At 38.7% G+C, this 27131-nt stretch overlaps 2 protein-coding genes and 2 long non-coding RNA genes across 9 annotated transcripts in view; 2 read left to right on the top strand and 2 right to left on the bottom strand.

Moving 5' to 3' along the window:
* Nucleotides 1-6024, top strand: part of tfap2d (transcription factor AP-2 delta (activating enhancer binding protein 2 delta)) — a 35715-nt gene extending 29691 nt beyond the window's left edge. For all 4 annotated transcript variants that reach the window (XM_015041749.1, XM_015041750.1, XM_015041748.1 and 1 more), the window contains 4 exons: nucleotides 2110-2228; nucleotides 2319-2460; nucleotides 3354-3467; nucleotides 5390-6024. In XM_015041749.1, coding sequence (XP_014897235.1) covers nucleotides 2110-2228; nucleotides 2319-2460; nucleotides 3354-3467; nucleotides 5390-5606 — 592 coding nt within the window. In that variant the 3' untranslated portion in view covers nucleotides 5607-6024. The remainder of the gene's footprint in view (nucleotides 1-2109; nucleotides 2229-2318; nucleotides 2461-3353; nucleotides 3468-5389) is intronic.
* The window catches only part of LOC106953175 (uncharacterized), a 73908-nt gene that overhangs the window by 376 nt on the left and 46401 nt on the right, over nucleotides 1-27131 (bottom strand). The window contains exon 3 of one of the 2 annotated variants that reach the window (XR_001426145.1): nucleotides 11570-12722. The exons of the other annotated variant lie outside the window; for it this stretch is intronic. This is a non-coding gene — a long non-coding RNA (uncharacterized LOC106953175). Of the gene's footprint in view, nucleotides 1-11569; nucleotides 12723-27131 lie in introns of those variants that run through there. 2 annotated transcript variants of the gene reach the window in all.
* On the bottom strand, nucleotides 1057-6056 carry LOC106953176 (uncharacterized). The gene is made up of 3 exons (XR_001426147.1): nucleotides 6016-6056; nucleotides 1543-1545; nucleotides 1057-1168 (listed from the first exon to the last, which is right to left on the bottom strand). It is a non-coding gene; the product is annotated as an uncharacterized LOC106953176 (long non-coding RNA).
* tfap2b (transcription factor AP-2 beta) lies at nucleotides 15738-27120 on the top strand. 2 transcript variants are annotated; one of them, XM_015041751.1, is made up of 7 exons: nucleotides 15738-16000; nucleotides 17679-18140; nucleotides 19382-19436; nucleotides 20348-20567; nucleotides 20643-20761; nucleotides 21215-21356; nucleotides 26054-27120. In XM_015041751.1, exons 1-7 carry the CDS (start codon nucleotides 15953-15955, stop codon nucleotides 26343-26345), a joined length of 1338 nt encoding a protein of 445 aa, XP_014897237.1. In that variant the 5' UTR covers nucleotides 15738-15952; the 3' UTR covers nucleotides 26346-27120. The 2 variants fall into 2 exon arrangements, with proteins under 2 accessions (XP_014897237.1, XP_014897238.1); XM_015041752.1 differs by lacking the exon at nucleotides 15738-16000 and adding an exon at nucleotides 16076-17501.

Below are 27131 nucleotides of genomic sequence, written 5' to 3'. Positions count from 1 at the left end.
ATGCTCCAAATATTGGTGCTACGTGTTAACTGTGCAGGAGTGGAGGAACTCCTCCAATCCAACCGTCACAACTCACTAGTTTAAGGTTTTATTAATGCCAAAAAGCTCAACTAATAATCCATCAATTATTCTGACGATTAATCAGCTAACTGGATAGAAAAATTCTGCAGATTTTCTTTTTTATATATATATATGCAGCTCTGGAAAAATTAAGAGACCCCTTCAGATGATCAGTGAAATCTAGAATAAATATACAAATATATATGAGAGATACCATAAAACAAACTAAATTTGGATAATTTGTACTAAAATATCTGCATTTTTCTGTCTAAATATATATTTATACAGCTCTAGGAAAAATTAAGAGACAACTTAAAATGATCAGATTCTCTGATTTTACTCTTTATAGGTTTATGTTTGAGTAAAATAAACATTGTTCTTTTATTCCATGAGCTTCTGACAGCATGTCTCTGAAATTACAAGCAAAGATTTTTATTAGCAGAAAATGAGAAATGGTCAACATATGAAAAAAGATGCAAAGAAAACAAGTTTATATTAATTTAGAAACAACAAAACTAATGATTTAACTCAGAAATCAGTATTTGGAGCAAAAACCTGGAGGTTTTTAATGCGGCTCTTAGTTTTGTTCCAGTCCTGTTTGTAAGAAATACATTAAAAGATGAAGATAAACAAAAACATTTAAGATAAAATGTCTTTAGGCGACGCTTGATTATTTGTAGCAAAGTTTGCATCTGCAGCTAAAAAACTCTTCAAACATGTGAAAGTTCAGCCTTTTCTGCTGGATTTATCAATAAATTGACTAATTTTGGATTAACTGAATAATAAACGGACAACAAAAGGTGCTTAATAAGAGATTTTTATTATTTTATTTATTTTTAGCTTTATTTGAGGAGTTTTGCACAGAACGCACTGCAAAAACACAAAATCTTACCAAGTAATTTTGGTCTAGTTTCTAGCGCAGATATCTTGTTTTAAGTAAATAATCCCTTATATTGATTAAAAACCTCTAGTTCTATTGGCAGATTATTTAACTTATATCATTTATGATCTTATAAGTTAAATTATCTGCCAGTGGAACCAGAACTTTTTCATCAATATTAAGGAATTATTTACTTAAAACAAGCTCCCACATCCTGCTAAAAAGTTACTTTTGAGTTAATTTGTCTTATTTCAAGTGTAACAAGATATTTGCATTAGAAACTCGACCAGAAATACTTGGTAAGATTTACAGACAAATGTTTTTCTAATATAATGCAAAATGTACAGTGTGTATATTTTGTGTAGTTTTGGTTTAATTACTGCTCTGATTATGTTGTTTCTTCAGAAAACAGCCTGTTTTTGAGCTCTACACCCACACAGTTAACGATTAATTGATTACCGAGTAAGGTGATGATTATTTCAATAATCGATTAATCAGATTAATCGTTTCAGCCCTATTCCTCAAAGAATAAGCGGTTAAATCTCAAAATTTGTTTCACAGAATCTCGGTGCAGTGCAGAATTGACCGTTTGATGTCTAAACAGTCTGAATATTTAAGATTTTGAACAAGACAAAAGCAAATAGCTCTGAAAAAAAAAATCATAAAAAAGTTACTTATAAATCCTTTAATTTTGATAAAGGTGTAAAAAGTAAATCAGAAAATAGCTTCAGCATCGTCGGAGGTTATAATACTTCAGAGAGCAGATCAGGAAGCTTTTTTGAATAAAAACTGATTATCTGCTGATGTATTTTATATTTTTTGGCGCCCCTTACGTCATGCCGCCCTCTGCAGAGAGCCACTTTGGTTTTATCAAAAAATGTCACTAAATGTAACATTTCTTTACTCATTGAGTTTCACATTCCTAAATACATCTGAAAAACGATATGCGAGGGAAATGTGCTGCTACAACTTTCACACTAAAACTGAATAATTGTTGCCTTCAGGATAACGAAGCGCAAAGCAAAACCTCGTTTTATGCAATGAATTAAATGTTTTCATCCTCACTTTGCCTTTGTCAAGTTAAGTCAGTTCCATCACTGAAGCTCTTTAAAACATCACCCAAAATATCATCTCCTTCTGCAGCTAAACGTACGACTTTGTTTTGGCAGAGCAAAGTCCAAGAACGGCGGCCGGTGTCTTCGTGAGAAACTCGACCGTTTGGGCCTCAACCTGCCGGCAGGACGGAGGAAAGCTGCCAACGTCACGCTGCTCACCTCCCTGGTGGAAGGTGCGTCACGCCGCTCATCACGTTTTTAATATTTAATCCGCTCTACTCCTCGCCTCCCTGCTCATTCCTGGTGCTTTTTGTTGGCTGCAGGTGAGGCGCTCCACCTGGCGAGGGACTTCGGCTACACCTGTGAGACCGAGTTTCCCAGCAAGGCGGTGGGAGAACATTTGGCGAGGCAGCACAGTGAGCCGAAAGAGACCAACGCACGCAAGAAGATGGTTCTGGCAACGAAGTGAGGAGGAGACAGGAACACGCTGCAAACAAAAACAAAATATTGCCAAGTAATAATCTGAGTAAAATAAGACAAAACTAATTTACAGCTGACTTTCTGCGGGATCAGAGCTTCTTTTAAGTCAATAATATTGATTTGTTTCACTTGTAACGAGACACTTTTCCCTAAAGTGAAACAATCTGCCAGTTTTTCATTAATATTAAGGAATAAAACGAGCTCCGGCTTCTGCTCCTGTAACTCAGTTTGTTCTTATTTAAAGTGAACTAAGATATTTGCTGCAGAAATACTTGGTAAGATTTTGTGTTTTTGCAGTGCACATATAAAACACAATCATAAATAGTCTTATCTCACGTGTTTCTGGATTTCCATGTCAGATGCATCTTTGATAAGTTTTCTTGGTGCTTAAAGTTTTTTAGTAATCAATAAGCACATTTTTCGCCTCATATCATTTATCGTAATAAATTTCTCAATAATTTTGATTTATCACCATCACGAAAAATTCCAGCTGATGAAACTTAAAGACCTGCAAACTGTCTGGATTGTTAGTTTTGCTGTTTTCTGCATTGTTAAATGCATTTGCAGTTTAATTTCTCTTCTTCGTGTGACTGGTGTTTGCTGTGACAGTCGCACCAATAGTTACCTAAAAGAGAGTTCAGTATATTTTATCGTCACTTTTATGATAAAGCTTTAAATCCAAATCGCCCACTCCGGTGCAAACTTCCTCTTTGAAGTGAATTTTAAAACCTGACCACGTCCTTCTCTACATTAGCAGTTTTTATTTTATTTTTTCTGATTTAAAGTGATGAAGATGGATGGGTTTGTGGGGAGAAGTGTGGGTTTGTGGTCGGGGACAGATGGTCAACCCTTCCTCTCTCCCTCCTCCTGCCTGTCAGGCAAATCTGTAAGGAGTTCCAGGACCTGCTGAGCCAGGACCGCTCTCCTCTGGGCTCCTCCAGGCCGACCCCCATCCTGGACCTGGACATCCAGAGACACCTCACACACTTCAGGTAGCATTTACACAAATTAGCACATCAGGAGAGAGAGAGAGACGCTCTATTTGTGTCACTCTTGGTTTTAAAAACTGCTGCGAGAAGCTCTGCGCGTTGAGCCAGTGACCTCTTTGCTACTTTCCAAACGACGCAGCTGTGCTTTTGGAGATTTGGCACAAACAGCGAGAGGAGAGGAGCCTCATTACGGGAAATGTCACATTTGAGAAAAGTTACCAAACTGATAGAGAGGGTTGAGATATTCACTGAAGAACTCCAAGCTTGACGTCAGGAGAGTCGAACTCATGTTTGCTTTGGGCCAAATCCAGACCATGAACCCTCTTAAAGGGCCGGTTGTGTATTGATAAAAACCTGATCACTAACTGTTAAAATATCAATGAATTATTAAAATTAAATATTATTGAACATCTTTCCAGTCCCTCCAGGTTTTCGTGATTCTTTTTGTGATTTTTTCCAATAAAAATCAAAGTATTTGTGGTTCTAATTTGGAGATATTTGCTCTTATTTATGACTTTTTATTCCTCGCTGTGTAGATCCTGGACTATAATCTGACATCAGTTAAAGCTGAGGCAGCTGTTTAGTACAAGAAAGAAAGTTTTTGACAATTTTTGAGAAAAATCTGCAATAAACTCCCAATTATGTATCAGCGCAAAAAAGTGCAGGAATTTGTTGATTTTGTGTGAATTTCCACAATAATTCTTAAGAAACTGGAGGGACTGATTGATATAATTTGGCAGTAAACAGATAAAAACTGCATTGATTTGATTGATATGATATTTAAGCACATTTAGTGTTTAGCCTAGAATCTGTAGGGCCACATTAAAAGCTACGGCGGGCCAGACTTGGCCCACAAGCCCCGAGTTTGACACATTTGCTTTAAGTGATTAATATGAAAGATGAGTATTTTGTTTTTGTGACTCTGCAGTGACTTTTATTCAGCATTATTTGAAATTTATCGAAGGAACATAAATTAGATGGATTTTAAGCTAATTTGACCTCATCTTCCCTGAATGCATTAAATTTTGCTGCCTGATTATTTCTGCAAATGAAGAACCACCCAGCTGTTTTTGGTGTCTGGAAAGTGAGCAGATTAAAAACCTCCTGATAATCTGATCTCCAGCATGTTTGGTCAGCTGGTTTTACTGCTGTACAATGGCTGCTGGAGAAGATATGTGTTTTGTTGTTGACTTACCATCCAGAAACCACTTCCTACATTCCTGTTGGTTGTGCAGAAGGCTCCACTTTTGCTTTTCAAAGATATACAGCTGTGTAATTGCGCATCTGTTTGCAGCCATTTTTTCAGGTGGTAGTGTTGACTTTGGGGGCGTGGCCAGCAGCAACCTATTTGGATTTAAAGTGACAAGACGTCCCAAAACATTCTGAAAGGAAGAACCTAGCAGATTAAAATCTCATTATCTAAGGATGATTTTGTGCAGAAATGTAAAAACATGTTTTGTATGCCCCATAGTCCTCACTTGTTCTGATGACTTTGTGAAGAAATATCGCATTTCTGAGCTAAATATTTTAGCCACCTAATGAAAAAGTGCAAAGTGATAATGGGGAAGGAAGGAATAGAGATGTGTAGGTCTAGAAAATTAATTAAAATCTTATAAATCAACTATTATTGAATATACTTTGGTGACAATCAAAGCTTTTAGTGTCTAAAAAGAAGCCAGTATAAGAAAATTGACTAATTTACCAAAACCTAGAACTGTTCAAATGGAAGAAGCCAGTAAAGCCTCCCTCATGAAGCCTAATTTAAACATTCAGTGGACATTAAAACCCTGAAGAAGCAGCAGCAGCAGCTTTCACTGCAGCTTTGAGAGAATCTGCCGTGATTTAAGAGTCCTAAATAACCCCAAACTCTCCTCTGGCTTGTCTGGACTCGGTTGATCTCACGTTTCTCCGTCTCCTCCCTGCAGCCTGATCACTCACGGTTTCGGCACGCCAGCGGTCTGCGCGGCGCTCAGCACCTTCCAGACGGTCCTCAGCGAGATGCTCAACTACCTGGACAAAAACTCGAGCGGCAAAACGAGCGGGCCAAACGAGCAACAGATCAACAGCAGCTCGGAAAAGACGCAGCTCCGGAAAACAGCCGAATCCCAGAACAAAGACGGGAAGTCAGAAAAGACTGAGTAGCATCTCTTACCCCTGACACTCACACACCTGGTTGCCGTGCCTTGGAGCGCTGAATCTTAGGAGTGTATCTGTGTATGCGTGTGTGTGTGTGTGTGTGTGTGTGTGTGTGTGTGTGTGTGACTCCCACACATCTTTTTTGAATAACTTCTGAAGGAAATATTTATTCCTATTTATTTATCTTAAGTGGAAGTCTAACACTAATTTAAGTTTCCCGAACACAGAAAGTGAGAAATACAAAACATTACAAAGTATTTTTGGTCTAGTTTCTGGTGTAAATAACTAAATACATTTGAAATAAGACAAAACTAACTTAAAAGTAACTTTTCAGTTCTTATAAATTATAGAAAATGTATTGAGTGAAACTGATTCTTGATTTAAAACGAGCTCCTATGTCTTATTGGAAAGTTACTTATTTTGTTTTATTTCAAGTGCACTAAGATATTTGCACTAGGAACTCGACCAAATATATTTGGTGATATTTTGGATTTTACAGTGAACATTTATTTCTTTATTTCTTTATTTATTCTGAAAAAGTTTTATTTTTCCAGGTCTGGGTGTGAAGCTCTACAAATCAGTGCATTTGTTCTGCAAAACTGCAAAAACTCAAAATGTTTTCCTGCTCTGATAATTGATCTGTTCAGATCGCTTGAGGAGTAATTGATTACAAATGTTTACATTTTGTTTCTCTGCGTTTTTAGCAGATCAGGTCTGGATGCAGAACTCTCCTGACCTGCACAGCTCTTGAACCTCAGTCAGGGTTTTTATGTCAGAATCGTCTTGCAAAAGTTTTTACTCCGCTTGAACTTTTTCACTTTTTTTGTCTTGTTGCAACCACAAGCAGAAACATTTCATTTGGATTTCATGTGAAAGACAAAGTTAAGCATAGTTGCAAAAAGAAAAAAGAAAGCAGACATATATTTTAGTTTTTTATTATATCCTGTAAACAGATTCCCCCAAATTATGTCCACGATAATTCTCAAGAAACTGGAGGGACTGATTGATATAATTTGGCAGTAAGCAGATAAAAACCCATTGATTTGATTGATAACATGGCATTTAATCATTTAATGTAGAATCTAGAGGGCCACATAAAAAGCTACAGCAGGCCAGATGTGACACATGTGACAATGCAGTGAACATCTTTTCAGATAATTATGAGAAAACGGAAACTGTGTGTCATGACTGCAAAGGTCATTAATCTAAGAAAATATAACAGTCAAAAGGTCACAGCAAACGTAAAAAAAATAATTTTCTTGACAATTTGCATGAGTTTGTGTTGCGCCTCATTCTGAACACCATGGTGGTGGCAGTGTTATGCTGTGGGAGGCACAGGAAATAAAAACCAGTCAGAGCTAAATATGCAAAGCTGGTAGAAACTCAACACCAAAGATTCGCTGCTGCTGCTGCAAAAACAAAAAATCTACTTTAGTTTCCAGTGCAAATATCTTAGTACACTTGAAATAAAACAAAACTTACAGGAAACTTCAGTGGGATAAAGGAGTTTGTTTTAAGTCAATAACATCTGATGTAGGAAATAATCTGAAATAATCTGCTCCACTTGCAGATTATTTCAGTATTTCATCGATATTATTGACTTAAAACAAGCTCTTATTTTTGCTAAAAGGTTGTTTTGTCTCATTTCATGTATACAAAAAATATCTGCACTAGAAACTAAACCAAAACTACTTGGTAAGTTTTTATGTTTTGAATATTTTTCACATTTTTTTTCGTCTGTGAAACATTTATTTTCCATCCAATTTGTGCTTTGTTGTGTTGATATAAGTTTGTGGTTGTAAGTTAAGCAAACGTGAGAATGTTGGCGGTATAAACACTTTTGCACGCCGTTCTCAGCTCAGCAGGCTGCACTGGGGTGTGTGTGAGTCTGGCCTGAATGTGTCTGCGCGCATGTGTGTGTGTGTGTGTGTGTGAGAAAGAGAGAGAGTGATCTAAAGCAAGAGAGAAGGGTCCAACTCAGCCATTTTGTAAAAGAGTGACTTTGCTTTGTGCATGTCTGTCTTTGTACACGATCCAGATTGCAAGTTTAGCCGACACGAGCTCTCCGACTCGCTCATGAACATTTGTACAGATATATATAAATATTTAAATAACTTTTCTTGTAGGCTTTCGACTATATAAATGTTAAATCTCTACCTTCTAAAATGCTGGTGTTCAATAAAGACAGTTGTGTTCTACAGTTTGTTTTTTTAGTTTGATTCTGTCATGCAAACATACACGCTTCATATATAAACACGTGTGTGCAAAAACGTCAGGAAGCAACAGAGTGAGCGGAGACGAAAACACGCAGATCAAAGCCAGAGAGTGTGAGAAATCCAAACGAGTTCACAGTGTCAAAATTATGAAAAGCCAGAGTTCTCGTCTAATGTTGCCACAGAACGCTCTACCTACAGGAAACTTCAAACGCCTGTGTGTTTTCCTCCGGTTTGAGCGACTTCTGTCACGTTCCCTGTTTATTCTGATTCTCCAAAAATCTAATGATAAAACAGAAGGAAGAGCAGCTGCCTGCTGGCGTCTCCATCCGGGCTGCGCCGCTTCTGTTTGCTCGTTAATATTCCAGTCATTTAGAAAGGAGGTCACGTTCGCCGCACAATGCAAGAAGAAAAACACACACACACGCAGTCAGAGAGGATGCATTTACACTGATGTCTGCACTGATTTGTCACCCACAATCGGTGCAAATGGAGCCTCGGGTGGAGAAAACCGAAGGAGAAGGAAGGAAGTGACTCAGGTGGAGGAAACCAGTTCTGTTTTTCCTGCAAGATTATCCAGAATTATTCAGCAGATTGTTGCAAATATCTGCAGATTATATTCCTTAAAGCTGCAAAGGGCTGGAAAACCATTACATTTATAACACATTTACTGGTTTCCAGTTGATTTTGTGTCTTTTCAAACTTCAGATTCTGCGGATTTCATTCACTGGATGATTAACAGGTCAAAATGCCTAAAAACTATTTTAAAAAGATCTGCATAAATGGCCATTTTTACAGTTTTTACTCCACAAGATGCAAAGTATTATTTTAAATTCTACAATATTAACCCCAAACCTTCTGCAGTTCACCGATTTAAAAACTTAAGTTACGTTTTGAAAGATTCCTGGTTGATGTTTCTGTGCTGCAGGGCAAAAACCATCAACACACCGTGATTACACATTACCAACCAAACTGGACAAAAAAATGAACTTCAACAAAAATATTTTACTTCCTGCATCTGTGCAAACACAAAGATGCACAATGTCAAAAAAATAAAAGTTTGTATCATTAGGGATGGAAGTGACTTGTTGGAAAATCTCACTTTAGTCAAGTTTTGGAGTCAAAAGAGGTGGAATAAGACGGAAAATTAAATTTGAATTCTGAATTTACAATTTTTTCTGTTATTCTTTGCAAATGAGCTCAGAAATGTCTGGTGTTTTATTCCACAGTGATTTAAAGGACCATGTGGAAACTTTTCTGCATCTTTAATCACTTTCTTTTCAAGATTCAGTTCATGTTTGGTCTCGTCAGTTTTAATTTAATCTATATTTAGTTTGTCATTTTTGACACTACCTTTGGTAGAAACAATAATATGAAGATACTCTGTTTGGCATCTAAAGAGGGTTTAAAGGACCTAAAGCATTGAATATTTTTATCTTTCAATCAGTGGCCATTCATCTGCTGGCGTCAGTAACTCAAAAGCCAAATTAAAAGTTAAAGATGTAAATTTAATGTAAAAAAAACATTCATTCATTCATTCATTCTTTTCTTAACATAGTAGAACCACAGATTTATTTAGCAAAGTAATTTTTGGCTGAATAAACCGGTGAGTGAAAAAACGTGCTGCTGCATTTGCAACAAAAAATGGCTCCAAAAAAAATCTGGCAGAGAGCAGATGAATAAAAATCAATGCTCTACTTTTACAAAAAAAAAAAAAACTTTTACAAAAATATTTATGTTCCATATTTATTCAAACCGTCAGCATTAGTTAGATAATCTGTGAAAAGATGGATCTCCTCCTCGCTGAGCTGCTACTGCCGTCTGACAATTGCATCAAAAACAACCAATCAGAGCCAGGAGGCGGGTCTTAGTGCTGTCAATCAACATCATGTACTCAATGCTAAATGTGCTAATAGAGGAGGAACAATCTGTCATTATCAGTGGCTACGCTAACTAGCTTTAGCATTGATATCAGGATAGCCTGTAGAGAGAGAAAAAAAGAGTGATTGACAGCACTAAGTCCCGCCTCCTGGATCTGATTTGTTTATTTCTGCAAATATGTAAAAAAAATATATATATATATTTTTTTAATGAAAGCTACATACTGCAGCTTAAATTAATTTAAAATATTTATAAAACTGAATCATTTTGACTGGGAAATGGACATTTCCGTGCTGATCTCAGAAGCATTCAGTGATTTTCATGAAACAAAACGTTGCTTTGGTGTTGATATGTTTGCAAGATGTTGTGCAAATGATAGACAGGAGTAAATTCAGCTGGAGAATTAAATCGATGAGCTTCCATCTTAAACTGAGAAGAGGACGGGATTCATCTGCAAGTTTGACAACAGGAGTGCTTTTATTGATCGCATTAACATGCAACGCTGGTTTATGACAACGTAAAGCAACTTTCAGTTCCACCATTATTCACCTTCTGTTGTACATTTTTATGAAATCTCGCTCTGGTTTGTGAGCAGATTCTTCCCCCCATGCAGGCTTTACATTCAGGATGGCTCACCATGCTGAGCACACACTAAAAATATACATTTTCAACTAAAAAAAAAAAAAAGGCATGTCAGAGTTCTGCCATTTATATGGAGGTGAATGAAACAGCCGGAGGTCTCAGAGGGACGATAACTCCCGCTGACTGAGCCCCACAGCCATGAACACCAAACTCTGCCAACTTCTAAAGCCGCGTCTCTCCTCTGAAGCTGTAACCCCGCTGCTGCTCATCTTCGCTCTGCTAAAACCCTCTTCCTCCTCTGTCCTGATCCCGCTCAGTCCCAGGAACATTCGAGGCGCTTTTTCTCTCCTCCGCTTCCATCCTGACTGTCCTTGTCGCTCCCTGTCGCACTTCAAGAGCTTTTTGCATTTAAAACCTGCAAGAATCCAAATAGGGAGCGAAGCAGCAGCTTCAGCTCGGATGATATGTTTCCAGGCGGTCAGATGTATAGAGACATTAACGTACAGCAGGTATATTTACTTGGATAAACAGCAAAGTTATTAAAGATTTTGTTTCTTTCTATTTCAAATCATATTAAAAATAACTGTGGCTGAAGTGAAGACCATTAAAATATTCTCTGACATTGACGGAAATGGGAAAAAGAGTCAATAAATCCACATTGTCAGCTTTGCGGATGTTCGGTTTTGTGGGGTGTTATTGCCATCTAGTGGCCAATGTACCTAACTGCAATACAAATGTGGGGGGTTAAAATGTTGCATTTAAATTAGAAAACAGAATTACTTTATTGTCAAAGACACAACAGTGAATTTCGCAATTAAATGTTGTGGAAAAAATACAGAAACATTATAAGTTTGACTATAAATACATATATACAAATGCTAAATGTGTAGGTAAATAAAGTAAACGCATAAAAAAACGGCAGAATAAATAATTTGTACTAAAATCAGCATTTTTCTGTCTAAATATATATAAATATATTTTTAACCTTTATAGCTTTGTAAAAAATTAAGAGATAACTTATCAGTTTCTCTGATTTTACTGTTTATTGGTTTATGTTTGAGTAACATGAACATTGTTGTCTTATTATATGAACTACTGACAACATGTCTCTGAAATTACATGCCGAAATGTTGTATTTATTTGTAGAAAATGAGAAATGGTCAAAATAAGAAAAGATGCAGAGCATTCAGAGCTCAAATAATGCAAAGAAAACAAATTTATATTCATTTAGAAACAACAATACTAATGTTTTAACTCAGAAATCAATATTTAGTGGAATAACCTGGAGGTTTTCAGTGGGCTCTTCATTAGAGCTGTAGATATATAAAAACAGATTGTGCTGTTCTAGTAACACATAATATAAATGATTGATTCAACATGGCAGGAAATAAGCCTTTGGATTAAAGATTTGCAGTAAAAAAGTTTCTTTTACTATGATTTTGCATCGATTACCACTAAATACATTTGTTTCCACAAATTATTTCATAGTTCTATGCAAATATCATTCATATAATTATAAAACAAGGTTTGGCTTTAACTTTATGCAGAAAGGATGCAAAGAGTTCACCAGTACAGGAACCAGGAGAGAATTTAAAGGTTCAAAACTAAGAACCACAGCAAACAAAGCTGCGTTTGTAAAGAAAAGGAAGCTCTAAACTGCAGCTCATTTGCTGCAAAAGCAACCAGATTGTGAATATTAGTGCGGCGTGTGTGTAATGTATGCTGATACATCGCGTGTCAAGGCCCTTCAGGACAAGATCCACAACTCTGCCTCCAGACTTCCAGACTGTCAGGACATCTGCTACTGCTGACAGTCATATGTCCTGCCATGTGCGTGCGTGTGAGAGAGAGAGAGGGAGAGAGAGAGAGAGACAGACACACACAGGGAGGAGGATGGGTGGATCTTTGGCAGTGGGTCATTGCAGAAAACATGGGAACAGCCGCGCTTCTTAAACATTCATGCTTCATATCATTAGTTTGGTTTTCTTTCTTTCTTTTTATGTATTTTTAATCATTAAACATTAGTTTGTCTTATCATATCCTCAAAACTAAACGAGATTCAAAGTAGTATGACCAAAACTCCTTACATAAAAGCTCATTAGAGGAGAAAATGGCATCCAGAAATTACATTTAAATAAATAAATAAAATCTGCTGAACGTTGGTAATCAACACATCCAGTATAAAATGTACTAAAATGTGCAAAATGTGTAAGAAAGCAACTAAACAGAGTCTCTTTATGTTGAAATGTCTCTTCTAACTCAGACGTTGCGGCGCAATAACACCGATTCTCCAACAATGAGCCTTTTACTGGTCTTAGTCGGAACTGCACGTGTCTTTTAGTACCACTAGAGGGCGCAGCTCGCACACATTTGGGCAAACCCTCAGAGACTCGCAGCAGTAAAACTGAACCGTTTCAGTTCTTCCTCTGTGGTCATGAGCAGGAAGCTGAAGAGGAATTAAAAACAAATTATTTACATCAGATTTGGTTTAGAGAAACGTTCATTTAATCTTTTTTAAAATATTACTTAACGTTTTTTAGAAAAACGTCCATTTATCAACGCACATTTTTTTCCCCTTTCATAATATCACACAAACAGACTCATGATATGCATATTTTATTTTATTATTTCATCTTAACAGAAAATCTAATTGATGCAGGATTTACTATTTTCACAATTAACATCTAATATTTTAATAATAAACAATTTTATCCCCAAGTAAAATAGGTAAAAATGGTCAATTTTAAGTTTTATTTATTTATTGCAGTGTTTTAAAAAGAATCACAAACATGTCCCTGTGTTGATTTTAAATTAAGTGAGATAGAGAACAAGCACAAGAGGTGAGGAACAGCAAACAGATATGTGGTGGGACACATTTCATTTAAAGTGAAAGGTTGGAAGATCTACAAAACACAACAGGACCTGGATGCACTTCAAGATAATTCTTTAAAGGAGCTGTAACCTACATCATTTATGATATAAATACCACTTGGTATATTAAAATATCATTTAAGAAATGTACTTTTGAGTTTATTTAGTTCAATTTAGTTCAGTTTCAAAAGTATTTAAAAACCCTTCTTTATGCTGAGAAAATAAGATTACAAGGAAGTAATCAGACATTAATTTCTGAAGCAGAAGACAAAATGAACTATATTTAATTAGATTAATTCACTATTTCTGAATCAACAACTTATTTACATTAGAACAACTGCTCTATTTCATTATACTATGCTTAGAAAGATCATTTGTTTCTCAAACATTTTTCGCGACAGATTAAATGTCATTACAAAAGAACTAATAGCATTTAAATAGATTAAATGCTATTAGATCTCCCCACTCAGACAAATGCAGCACATTTTTAAATTAGCTTTAACTTATCACTCTGCTAACACAACTTTTGCTGAATTTACCTAGCTGTCCTGTGGCCTCATGGCCAGCAGGGGGCGGCTCTACAAAGCTGTGAATCTTGCTGGTTTTCTTAAGCTGCTCTGTAAGCTTTGACCTACATGACTTGTTATTTGTTTTGTTTTTTTCCATAATAACAATGCAATGTGCTATTTTTAAATAAATAACATTCATACAGAGTACAAAAATTTACTTGAATACATTTTCTTTTTCAAAACATATCAGAAATGTCAACCTGGAGAATAAACGGAATTAACAGGGAAGAAAATTGGGCACTTCACATATCCAAATAATGGAAAATATTAATAAAAATAATCAGAAAGTTCAGTAAAGAGGTAGGAGGAATTTTAAGCAGACTTTACAGATGCTGCCCTCTGCTGGCCTGGCGGTCACAAAGCGCTGGAATCCACTCAAACAGGTTTGCAAATACAAAATACATTTGCACGGTTTGCAAATGCAGTTGCAGACGTGCAGAAAACCTTCAAAGATTGAATTTTCTGATTAAAATGTAGTCATTTTATCTACTTGTGTCAAAACTTTTTATGCAAAAATCCTATTTTAACTAAGCAGCTTAAACACACATATTTAAATTCAACTTTGAAATGAAGTATCTGTGCGTATTTTGCATCTTTTTGTGTCCCAAGTTATATTTATTCAATAAATAATGTGACTGTGAATCAAAACAAAGTTTGTGCAATCAATTTAATTCATTGTTGTTGCATTAGATTGCACTGTAAAAAAAATGGGTTAAAAATGTCTCAACATGGACCAAAGGAGTCCAAGAAGAAATTCTACTCCGCAAACCTTGAGCTGCCGCTGCAGTAAATATGTCTGACCCGATGTTGCATGTTTAACACCCACTGTTGTGAAAGCTATTTATTTATTGCTTCTTTCTTCTATTTTTGATTTTTGTTACATGTTAAATGCTTCATATCATCAAACTAATTTTATTTTTACACAAAGATGGCAAGTAAAAGTTGAGTTACTTTCTCACAACTCTATGACCTAGAGTGATTGGGCGATACGACTTAAAGTTTTGATGTGATGATAAAAACGATTCGTTTGATCTTTTTTGTGTCTGTATGTGACAATAGCTGCATTTCCACGGACTATAACTGCGCAATTTGACATTTCGAAAATAAATTTTTGAAAAAAAAACTCTTGTTTTGCAATAAAACGTTTTGGCGCAAGATTTTTTTCTTTTCTTTTTTTTTTTTTGGCTGTAACAGTATTGGATTATTTTTGCAAAACTGCGATGACATTGGTCATGTGATCCACAACCGGATGTTACTACTGGCGCAAACCATGAAGAAGGGACGAAAGGAAGTAGATGGAGGATAATGGCGGATTGTGTTTTTTAGAAACTTATTCAGGTGTGATTTTAATTTAATTTCTTATTTAATGGAGACATCGCAACTACAAAATTGTGTTTTTTCAACATTAGCAAAGGTTTTTTTGCATGTTTATACTGAAAATGCATCTTATGTGTCAGCAATTATAGCCCGACAAACACAAATTCTGCTCTTTAAAAACATTTCCATTTGTAAAACGCTTTTTTAGGATGCCAGTTACATAGATATGTGTGATTTGTATCACCAAGCTGCACATTTTAAATGTGTTTTCAATATTTTTGGTATTTTTTGATGCTTTCATTGAACAGACAGTGGAGAAAATGGTAAAACTATCAATTCAGACAATAGTTTAAACATTAATATTTGGACTTTATCTTGGCAACGATAAATCAAAACTCTTCTCATGTAAAGAATATTATCACGATAAGTGATAAACAATACGATAATCACCAGGAGCTATTTTCGGGATGTTAAGACGGTGATAAGATGATATGGGGATAATTATTTATTGAATTATTCAGTTGTTTCAATCAATCTACTCTCTCCAGAAAATCTCAAACTCATTCCAATTCTCTAAGTCATAATGTTACAGAAATACAGCAAACAGATTTCTCTTTCTCCGTGAGCTGGCGGTGCATCGCAGACATGCGCCGCTAAATAAAACATGCATCCTCTGCAGTTCTTCGCTGCTCAAACACAAACGCACCCCGCTGCTGTCAGAACGCCCTGTAGCTCCGTCTCACAGAGCTGAAGTCCTTCCAGGGGTTCCCCATTCACAAAGCCCGCCCGGCTGCCTGACATTATTACGGAGGGCGGAGGGAGGAAGAGGAGAAGGGCGGGAGGGAGGAGAGAGAACGAGAGTTGAGACGTCCCTTCCTCACTTGGCTGCATTCGGTTTACCGACACCGGAGAAGCGACCATGCTGTGGAAACTAGTTGAGAATGTCAAGTATGAAGATATTTACGAGGTAACGTTTCCATCCAGCTGTTTGTGACGTTGGGAGCTTGGCGGACTGATTAGAAAAATGCTAAAAAAAAAAAAAAACAAACAAAAAAATTGTGCAACTAAAGTGTTTTTCTGACAGGTTTTAGGCCTGCGTGGGATTTTTTTAATGCTGTAAAATTAGGACGTGAAATTTTTTCAGTTGTTGGAATATTTAAAGTATTTGCTTTTTGTTTTATATGGGATGTAGTTCGCAATATCTTTAGCGTTTGTATTTTCTTTTTCAATCTTTTACAGCTAATCACTGGTTAGTAACATCAAAAACGATTTCAGACTGAAATTAAAAACTTCAGGGTGATTAAAAGTGGTGCTGAAAAGCCAAAAATGTAGAAATACAAATAAAATGTTTAAATTAAGGTTTGGAATTTTGCTGGAAAGTAGATCTAATTTGAAGCAGCGCAGGGTGTAAGTTTGTAAAAACATGCAAATATTTTTGACTTTCATCCAAAAGCAAAAATTCGCTTTTTTATTTTTAAAACAATGTGACAAAAAGGAGCAGAAACGGAGATATAAGGAGGAGATTTACGCAGCGCGCGCTGGGGGAGAAATGCTTGAACCGGCTCGAGCTGAATGGACTGGAGCACAATGCGCGCGAGGCCCACTGCAGCCTCGAGCCCGGTGGGAAGCCCTTGTCTCGTGCAGCACATGTCTTTTCTCCCACGGTGCGTGGGGAAGGGAGGACGGAATGTTGTTAAACAAGTCATCCAAAAAGGGCAAAGAGCGGCCGCGAAGCCCCGCGACATCAACTTTAATCGCTTCTTTAAACTCGTGACACCATTCACGCGCCACGCCGGGTCTAGGGTTTGCAAGAAGGAAAACAAAAGAAAGGAAGAAAGGAATGCATCTGGAAGTCAGATTTAGATTTATAAATTGGTTGTTTGACATTCGGGGTGAAATTCGGGTGAGAAATCCTAAACAGCGTGAATTATGTCTGACTTTCGTTGTCCAAAATGTTTACGCTGAAATTATTGGCGCAATAATGTCTCCTGGTGCGAGAAGACGTGCTTAACTGCGTCAGATTTGTCCCCGAAGTGCCAATAGTCCGAGGGGAAATCCCCACTTTCTCCTCCGAGAGCGACTCCTCTCTTCTGTCTCCTCTCGGCTCTCCACGGGATTTCAACGTCACTCACGGCTGCGCGGACGGCTTCACGCTCCATGTGTCGCCAGTCCCCTGCCACGGCGCGCATTAATATTCCTGTAAGTCTCAGTCATGAATAACAATTACACCGAGCACCGGGGGTAGAGGCGGGAGCGCGGCGCTCACAGTCACTCAGAGCGGCGGCAGCTCCGGGCGCAGGACGGTTCTGCGTGGCCTGCCTGCAGACACTCAGGCTTCGGCTTTCACCTGGAATGAGTTTGTTTGTCTTCCTCCGACCGAACACGTCCTGGTTTGTGTTATTTCACTCTGATCGTGCATCGGCTGCCAGCACACGTTACAGATGTTAGTTCATCCCTACTCCACTGGGGTGAGTTTTCCTCCACACTGGAAGGTTTGTAAACCAGGTGTTAACAGTTCCGCTTCAGGCTTTTTCGTGTGTTTTTGTCCGGGAGCGTCATGTTTTAAGATGATTTCAGTGCTTTGAAACGTGTGTCCTCTAACAAAGTGTAACTTTTTAATGTTTGTTTTATGCACGTTGTTAAAGGACCGGCATGACGGTGTCTCAAGCCACAGTTCGCGCCTGTCCCAGCTGGGCTCGGTGTCGCACGCCGGACCTTACTCCAGCGCGCCGCCGCTGTCTCATGCGCCTTCCTCGGACTTCCAGCCGCCATACTTCCCTCCGCCATACCAGCCGCTCGCTCACTACCAGAGCCAGGACCCGTACTCCCACGTCAGCGACCCGTACTCCCTGAACTCGCTCCATCAGAGCCAGCAGGGCGCATGGGGCGCGCGTCAGCGGCAGGACGCCGCCGGGGACCGGATGGAGAGCTCGGCTCTGCTGGCGCAGCCTCGGGCATCTCTGCCGCAGCTTTCCGGGCTGGACCCACGGCGGGATTACGGCGGCGTGCGGCGGCCTGACGTGCTGCTGCACTCCGCACATCCGGGACTGGAGCCCGGCATGGGAGACGGACTGCTGCACGGCCTGCACGGCATGGAGGACGTTCAGGTGAGACGAAGAAAACTGAATGTTCAGATTTACAGAACCTGGACATCCCGCCGTGTTGACGAGAAGATAAACATTTTTTTTTTGTATTTCAGCTGTTTAAACATTTCATTCTTTATTTTGAAAGCTGCTATTTTCTTTTTTTTTCATCACAAAATCCTTATGAATGCGGATAACAACGGTCTTATTTTTAAACAACCAAATACAAACCGAGATGAGGCGGTTGTTCCTGGTGTTTTCTTCCTCTTAAGCCCCGCATATTTCGCGCATCTTTGCGGGTTAAGGTGGCTGAAGTGAGAGCGGCTCCCTCAGGGCTGGACGCTCTCAGCTGCAGTCTGACCCGCAAAAGGCCCGCAGCTAAAATAAACCATCTCCAGGCTGCTTGTTTCCAAAAGAGAAAGATTCGGATACGTGCGTAAAACTGGCTTCTTGCGTTAGAGCGCACAACACAAATCTAACAGATGAGATTATTTTTCTAAATTCACCAAATTAAGAAATAACCAGTAAAATATATCAAGAACTTAAAACGTGGGCTATTAGTGATGTTGGACATCAAAAATAACAAATTTCTGCTTCTTTTCTGACCACTGCAGAATAAATATGCCATTACTTTTATTTTTGTTATTTCATTTATTTAGAGTTTTATTTCAGGTTATTTTCCTTTTATTTTGTCTTATTTTTAAGGTCTTGTGAGAAACTGGCTTCATGCTCAGCTGTGCAGGATTTCGTTTCCCCCCAGGGCGAAGCCATCATGAGCTGTTTGTCATTTCACCACCCAGTTCCCTCCACGCTTTCATGTTTTCTTATATGTTAACAAAATTATGGAACTGTATTTCCAAGCATTTATTCTTTAATTTATTGATTTTATTTTGAATACTCAAGACATTTTTTTATGACAACAACTCACTGAAAACCCAAAATCCCTTAAATTAAAATGTTTGAATCCAGTTTGGTAATACTTTCTTGCAGATTTTCATAATAAAATTTGGTTTTATCAATTTTTAAAAGTTTTTATGACGTAAAGCACCTTAAACTGCCTCGTTGCTGAGACGTGAAACACAAATAAACTTGATTTATTTAATAAATCCGGTCTGAATATAAAAGTCTCTTCCACTCGGTGCGGCTGATGGATTGTTTTCTTTTCTCCCTCCAGCTAAGCAGAGCTTGACTGTTTAGTTATTAAATCGTGAGTAATTCTGTATGAAACAGGCTGTAATGGTTTGTATTTATCTCGGTTCTAACAGACCATCGAAGACGCCAACGGAACCAATATCCTGGATCAATCGGTAATTAAGAAAGGTACGCGCTCTGTTTTCTATTTTTCATTCCATTGCAGGAAAGCATTGCTTCCATACTATTTATCTAAATATCTGTGTGAACTGTAAAATTAATATTTGTAAGTTGACTATATAGTTTAATTTAAGCAATGCGTTGCTATTTTACACCATGTTTGTTATGTTTTCGATTATTGTTCTTCTTTCGTTTTTTGTGTAAGACTCGGAGGTTTCTGCAGAATGCTTTGTGTTCCGATTAGTTTTAGCGTGGCTGTATTTTGGCTCCTGAGGGCCACGGTGGCCCCCCAGTCCACGCTGAGCAGTTTGGAGCCGAGTTAACGACCCCCGGTATATTGACTGGCAGGCAGTGTGTTGCTGACAGGCTGCAGCGATGATGTGCGGTGATTTAGTTACGGGATGTTGAGTGACTGAGCTCCCCGCGGGGCATTTAAGCCGCTGATGTAATAAATGGCACCGCTCACGGAGATCTCGTGAGCTCGTTTAGAGCTAATCTGCGGTATTATCCCCCGTGGAGCCATCAGGAGGGGAAAGAAAGGAAGAAAGACAAGAAAAAGCTCCATTGCCCCGGCCGCTTCACGGATCCGGACGACGGTTGTCCGCTTGGTTGGTTGGATGCTTGACGCCATTAACAGGGCGGAGGGGCTTCCGGTGGCAAACTGGCCGTGGAGAGGAAACTGGGAGGTGGTTAATGCGATCTGAGAACGCGAGCCAATCAACAATCGATAATACTATAATGAGAATGTCGCGCGACATTAAATAACAGCAAATGCCCGGCACGTGGGCGCTTCATTAGGCCAAACCGCCTGCTGAGCGCGCGCGGCCTCACTGGAAACGCTAAAAAACAATAATAAGACATTTAAAGCGTGTTAAACTGTCACATACGTGTTGTAACTCCGTGTCACCGTCCTCTTTCAGTCCCCATGCCCCCCAAGAACGTGGGCTCCCTGATGCTCGGCAAGGACGGCCTGATCGGCGGAGTCACCGTCAACATTAATGAGGTGTTCTGCTCGGTACCGGGCCGCCTGTCGCTGCTCAGCTCCACCTCCAAGTACAAAGTGACCGTAGGGGAGGTGCAGAGGAGGCTGTCTCCACCTGAGTGCCTCAACGCCTCTCTGCTAGGAGGCGTGCTGAGAAGGTACAAACTCCGCTATTCCATGTTAGTTTTTACTTTTTACGTTTTATTGAATTCTTATTTTTTCTCTCCCTCCAGAGCAAAGTCTAAAAACGGTGGCAAATGCCTAAGAGAAAAGCTGGAGAAGATCGGATTGAATCTTCCAGCTGGGAGACGTAAAGCGGCCAACGTCACGTTACTAACATCTCTTGTAGAAGGTGACTGCGACACTGCTGTCTATTTTCCTTTAAAAAACTGTAACATGTACACCTAAAAATCCAACAAAACTCTGCAATAATCAGTGCAAAATCACCAGATGCTCCCAAAAATAAGGGCGTCCAGTTGCATGAAAAATAAACAATTTTAAAAAAATAATTAGTGTTATCTAATTAGCTTGTGTTCCTTCAACTTGGACAAGAGAAGCTTCGCATTTTTCACAGGTCAAAGTTGTTGACTTGAACTTTCACTTTAAACTGCAAAATCCTGCTCAATATGTCGCTTGAAAACGTGTCCAAAAAATATAACAACCTGAGTTTTTAATCAGTGATTGAGTTCCTATGAATTACATTATTTAAAAAAATCCCGAAGTTTAATGTTAGTTTTTGCACTATTTTAGATCCAGAGTGCGTGTTTGTGTTGTTGGTGCGTACGCTAACCGCTGTTCCCCGCAGGTGAGGCGGTGCACCTGGCCCGGGATTTCGGCTACATCTGCGAGACGGAGTTTCCCACGAAAGCTGTGAGCGAGTACCTGAACCGGCAACATGCGGACCCCAACGAGCTGCACACGCGGAAAAACATGCTGCTGGCCACAAAGTGAGTCCCACGGACTGGCCCTTTATTTTCACTCCACCTCAACCTTCAAAACAGGCGTTTTGGTTTCAACATTTCTTTGAACAACGTTTAAATTTAAGGTTTTAAAATGCAGGAATTTAATTTTGAGAGCTCAGAAATGTCGATATTTCTTTCTGAGTCGCATTACGTTTACAGAAAGCAGCACATTACGCGGTGCATTTATTGGCTGAGGATCATATTACATGTTAAAACGGTTCTGACTCGTATTACCTGCGTGGGCCCAAAAGCCCAGCCTGTGCAAAACTCAGATGTTTGGTGTCTCTTCAGAAGCCTGATCTACCAATTAACATTTTGGTGACATTTGGAAAGCGGATCTCACTAATAAAACCTTTTGGGCTTAATGTGGATTAAACCTGCAATTATGAGGACAAATGCCATTCTAAAAGTTTAATTTGGTTGGAGCATGTTGGAAATGAATAGAAGTGTGTATTAAAATCAGGCAAACTAAAGATAAAATGAAATAGGTATGCCTTTTTCGCTTTTATTAAACTCGACCTTATTAAAGCAAAAATATGTCTTTATCTGATTGGAATCCAGCTGCTACAATCAAACATTTTTAAACGTACTGAACTTTAACTCCTCGTCTTTGGATAAATGTGTGTGAACTTCATTTGTTCTGGCATTTTTAAGGAAATTTAATCTGTTTTTGGTGCAACTGCATATATAATAGATTTTCTTTTGTGGTAACATTTGGAAAGCAGATTTTACTAATAAAACCTTTTGGGCTCAAAGTGGATTAAACCTGTAATAATATCAGTCTAAACATTTAATTTGGTTGAAGCATGTTAGAGAAATTAGTAGAATCAGGCAAACTAAAGGTAAAATGAAAAATGTATGCCTTCAACTGTTTTTCGTTAGACTTGACCTTATTACAGTAAAACTGCATGTCTTTATCTGACAGGAATCCACTTACATCAGGCAGCTTTACATTATTTGTTTGGAGCAACGTGTCCGAACTTCATTGTTTTGGCATTTTTAGGAAAACCTAACCGTTTTTTGTTTGTTTTTGGCACATTTTTATTCAATAGTATTGTGGCAGAAATTATAAACTGCATATGCAACAGATATTTTCCATATTTTCTTTCAAGGTTTCCAAATTTAAAAACTTCAAATCACCAAACAAAGACCCTTTCTTATATTTTTGGCTTGCATAAATAGCGCTGTCTGCAGGCTTGCACTGGATAAACCATCTGCCTGTGTGTGTGTGTGTGTTTCTGCAGAACTGCCTGCACGGTGGTTGTTTGGTGGTGGATGTTTGATGCCCAGATTCAGACCTGTTCCAACAGTGTGTGTTGGTGCTGCCTGTTAGAAATTCATTATTTAGCAGTGGAGTGTTTCAAGTCGTCAGAAAACAACAGCGAGAGCCCTGAGTGTTGCCCCGGGTTACGGCTTCTCCTCTCCTACTCCCCTAACCCCAGCTGGGCTCGGCCTGCACAGCCTGTCACTCATTTAGCTCTACCCTTAGGCCACCTCCAGCCTGACTCTGTGTGTGTGTGTCTGTGTGTGTGAGTCTGAGCATGAACCTGCAACAGTAAGAAGATCTCCTGAATATGAAATGTGGGCCTCAACCAAAGAAAAGTAATAAGCAGAATGAGGTGAAAAGGTGATTTTATTTCACTGTAACGTAAAAAGTGAGCTTCAATCCATCACGCCAATACAAAACTGAATTCAGTTATTAGTTTTTATTTAAATAGCTTTAATCCACAACAAATACAAAGTCTGTTTTTTTAGTCGTATCCAGTTTGGTTCAGTTCAGGTCAAATACGGTCCAGTCATGTGTTCAGTTTCAGAACCGAGTCCAGATCAATCCTCTCAAAATTACAACAAAATAAAGTCAAATTATATTAATTACATAATTCATGTAATTAAGATATTTTATAGTTAAATGCAGTCTGATGATAAAATATTTGGTTCTTCACCTGCAGGAAATTAAAATGAAATGTAGAAATGTGGAATTTCCTTAATCAAAAAAATAAATAGCAAATAAATTTAATAAATAGACTTAACATTAACCCTGAATGATTATGAACAAGTTAAATATGAATATCAGAATTTTTAAACTATTCTTTTACCTAAAAACACAGTTTGACAGACAAATTGTCAGATTCCACTTATTTTTTATTACTTATTGTGGTATTTTTTCTGGTTATTTCACTGTTGCTGTAAAATTTAAATTTTAGTTAGAAATGAAAGTGAGGTGTAAAGACTTTCATCCTCTGTAGAAATGAAACGAGAATTTAAAAATGTCTAATTGAAAATCGTTTATGTTGTCGAAGAAATTCAACAGCAACTTTCAATTAAATCTGGCCGAATAGCATAAAGGAAATAATTTTTATTCGTCAGTTTCCCCCTATGTTGTTGAGAAACACTTTAATGCAACAAATTGTTTTAAATTCGTGAACGAAGCTCAGTTAGCGTTAGCTTCCTTTTCTTGAAAAGAGAAACAGATTTCTGTCCAAATGTGTCAAATAGCTGAAAAGTGAAACTTTGAAGGCAATCAGAAAATTTTGCTGATGCTGAAATTAAAAGTTGTCAGAGATGATTAAGTTTGGCAAACAAAGTCTGACTCTTAATAACTTTGTTTAACCTAATTGTGAAAAGCGCATAAAGGTTTGATTTTTAAAATATTGTTTCTGTAAATAATGACGATGACTGGATGTCCTGAGATATCCCTAAAGAATCGTGATTTAGGGGACAGTTATGAATGTTTGTGAAGCTGATGACAATAAAATTCATCTTGTTTTCTGATCTGTGAAACTAAACTGAACTAGAAATATGATCTATATTCGCATTTGAAGAAAACTTAAACATTCATGGAGTTTGTACAGTTCCAAACTTCAGGCAAACCTAAGAATCTTCATGAAGTTCATTTTTAAACATAAATATTCTGATTCTACAACATGTGACTTCTGTGACGCTGCATATCTTCACTAATTCCTCCAAACATTTTATCCACTAAGCGTCTCGGTGCCGTTTGGTTTCATCGTTTTGGTTGCTTAACTCGGATCCGAACACCAGCGATCGCTGCGTTTCCAAACTGAACCCAGTCAGCTGTGAAATGGTTTAAGTGCAGCATTATTCAAATCTCCCACAAAAAATGACAGTAATCACATTCAGATCAAATTATGGGGCTCCAACATTTGGGGGCCTGGAGGAAATCTCAGGCTCTGGAGGACGCTGCCCATTCTGCCTGAGTGGTAATTAAGGGCGCCTGCGTTTTGTGTCAGTCGTGATTCTCATGGAAACGGTGAATAAACCTTTAACTCATCTCACAAAACTATTTAAACTACATTTTCTCACTTTACAACTGAAAACTGGCACATATTTCACTGAAATTTCATGTGATAAACTAAAGGAAAACGGTGCATAGTTAAACCAATAAATCTCTGAAAACTGGAGGGATTTCTATCATATCCCCTTTACTCTGGTACCTTAAAATAAAATCCATATTTCTAGAAGAGTTACATTTATTTATACTGTGATTAATAAACAGGAGAACATTTAATTTATCAGATTTAAATGTACATTTGACTTTATTTACAAGGATCAGAGTAAAGAGGCAGAACAGACATGAGAAGTGTAAAACATTTCCTTCCTTTTAGCAATTATGCTTCATATTTCATAATAAATAAAATGAAATGAATGGTGCAAAACGTAGGGAAACTCTAGAGGAATATGTTTCTTTACCAAAAGATATTTATTAACACGTCAATCTTTATTTGAAAAAACAAAACAAAACAAAAAAACATGACTTTTCCTTCCACTCCACAATTTGTACTGGTCCATCACTTAAAATCCCAGTGAAACCATTTGAAGTTTGTGGCTGAATGTGACAAAGTGGGAAAAGTTTAGAAAGGGTTTATTTGTTGTTTGTAACCTTTAAGAAAATAAACTAATTGAGAATAAAAATTCTCTGTTTTCACCTATAAAACAGCAAAATGAGACACATAAAACTGACATAGTTCCTATTTAAAGGGGACTTATTATGCAAAATTCACATTTTGTGTGTTCTTGAACTTCCATTGGGTCTCAACTGCTTCTAAAAACAACCTAAGCCAAAAAAAAAAAACACCGAGTTATTTTTTGGCAATAACTTCATGTTTTTTGGTGTCTGGAAAATGAGCAGTTTCCAAAACTTCCAGAATGCAACGTCACAAACCAGCAGGTACTGCCCCGTTACCTAGCAACCTGAGCAAAGTTCTGCCCGTTACCCAGCAACCTAAGCTTTAGCTCCAGCACTTTTAGTCAGCTGGCTTAACCACTGTACTCACTGTACAATGGCTGCTGGAAAAAGACAAGAGTTTTGTTGTTGACTTACCATCCAGAAACCTCTTGCTGCGTTCTCGTTGGTTGTGCAGGAGGCTCCACTTCTGCTTTTCAAAGATGTATGGTTGTGTCATTGTGCGTCTGTTTGCAGCTGTTTTCACGTGGAAGCGTAAACCTTAAGTTAAAGAGCGCGGCCAGCAGCTTATTTGAATTTAAAGTGACAAATCTCATTATGTAAGAATGATTTTGTGCACAAAATGTAATGAACATGTTTTGAATAGACCGTAGATCTGATCTAACCTGTTCAAGGAAGTACAACAGGCACTAATGACAGCAAGTAGAGCCATATTTTGGAGAAACTGACCAGATTTCCCTGTGTCTTCCCCCGGCAGACAGCTGTGTAAGGAGTTCACGGACCTGCTGGCCCAGGACAGGACTCCGCTGGGGAACTCCAGGCCGACCCCCATCCTGGAACCCGGCATCCAGAGCTGCCTATCCCACTTCTCCTTCATCACACACGGCTTCGGCTCGCCCGCCATCTGCGCCGCGCTCACCGCCCTGCAGAACTACCTCACCGAGGCTCTCAAAGGACTCGACAAGATGTTCCTCAACAACCCGCCCAACAGCCGGCACGGGGACGCGGGCGGCAAGGCCGGCGACAAAGAGGAAAAGCAGCGGAAATGAAGCCGGCGCAGAAAGGGGGAGTGATGGAGGAGAGGCGGGAGGGAGGCCGACACGCTGACTGAGGCGTTACACCGTTTCTCGTACCTTCTACAGCGCCGCCGCCACCCTGCACACGGCTGAGGTGGAGGACAGGGGAGGCTTGGCGTGGAGGAAGACACCCGTGGGCCAGTGTCTGAACGCACTGAGGGATTTTTCATCTGTGTTACGTTCTTCTCATTCCCCCCCGAGGACCTGGTGGTTCCTGTGTTCCATCCATTCTGCTCCCCCCGCCTGCATCCTGTGAGACTGAGATGCTGCAAGCAAACGACATCGTGTCCGTGTGCCTGAGTGTGTGTGAGAGAGAGACTGTGAGAAAGTGTGTGCGCTTGTGTTTGTCTTCACACCGAAACAGAAGAAAAAAAAAAGCGTTGTGGGTTTGGAGATCCTTTTTTTTTTTGTGCTGCAGCATCTATCTGTGAAACAGGCTGGGTATTTAACGAGACTCCAACGAGGGACGGCGTTAATTTATGTGTGTAAATATTAATTTATAATTATTTAAGTTGATCAAATAGGTGCGCCAGCTGCTTTGGAGTCGACCTATTTAAGTGTGATTTGACCTTTGTGAGCCAGTGGGGAGGGAGAGGACCGGACTCGTTCAGTGTTTTTCTGTTCTTATAGAGCTGTTGTCATGGTGATGATGATGATGATGATGATGATGATGGGTAGACATGCTTCTAATTGTCCAGTGATTTCATTTCTATCATATTGATAATAAACCATGTGTTTTATAATGTGAGGTCTGCGGCC

This window comes from Poecilia latipinna, unplaced genomic scaffold (genome assembly GCF_001443285.1).
Source record: "Poecilia latipinna isolate Pla-1442-1.1 unplaced genomic scaffold, P_latipinna-1.0 Scaffold567, whole genome shotgun sequence".
Lineage (NCBI taxonomy): Eukaryota > Metazoa > Chordata > Actinopteri > Cyprinodontiformes > Poeciliidae > Poecilia > Poecilia latipinna.
The sequence above is the reverse complement of the archived record's forward strand: the minus strand, read 5'-3'. Positions and strand labels throughout refer to the sequence as shown.

Bases quoted from the DNA above. Each gene is read 5' to 3' on its own strand.
- tfap2b (XM_015041751.1), top strand. From the start codon at position 15,953: ATGCTGTGGAAACTAGTTGAGAATGTCAAGTATGAAGATATTTACGAG. The intron at 19,437-20,347 runs GTACGCGCTCTG...GTCCTCTTTCAG, and splicing joins TCAATCGGTAATTAAGAAAG to TCCCCATGCCCCCCAAGAAC. The intron at 21,357-26,053 runs GTGAGTCCCACG...TTCCCCCGGCAG, and splicing joins AACATGCTGCTGGCCACAAA to ACAGCTGTGTAAGGAGTTCA.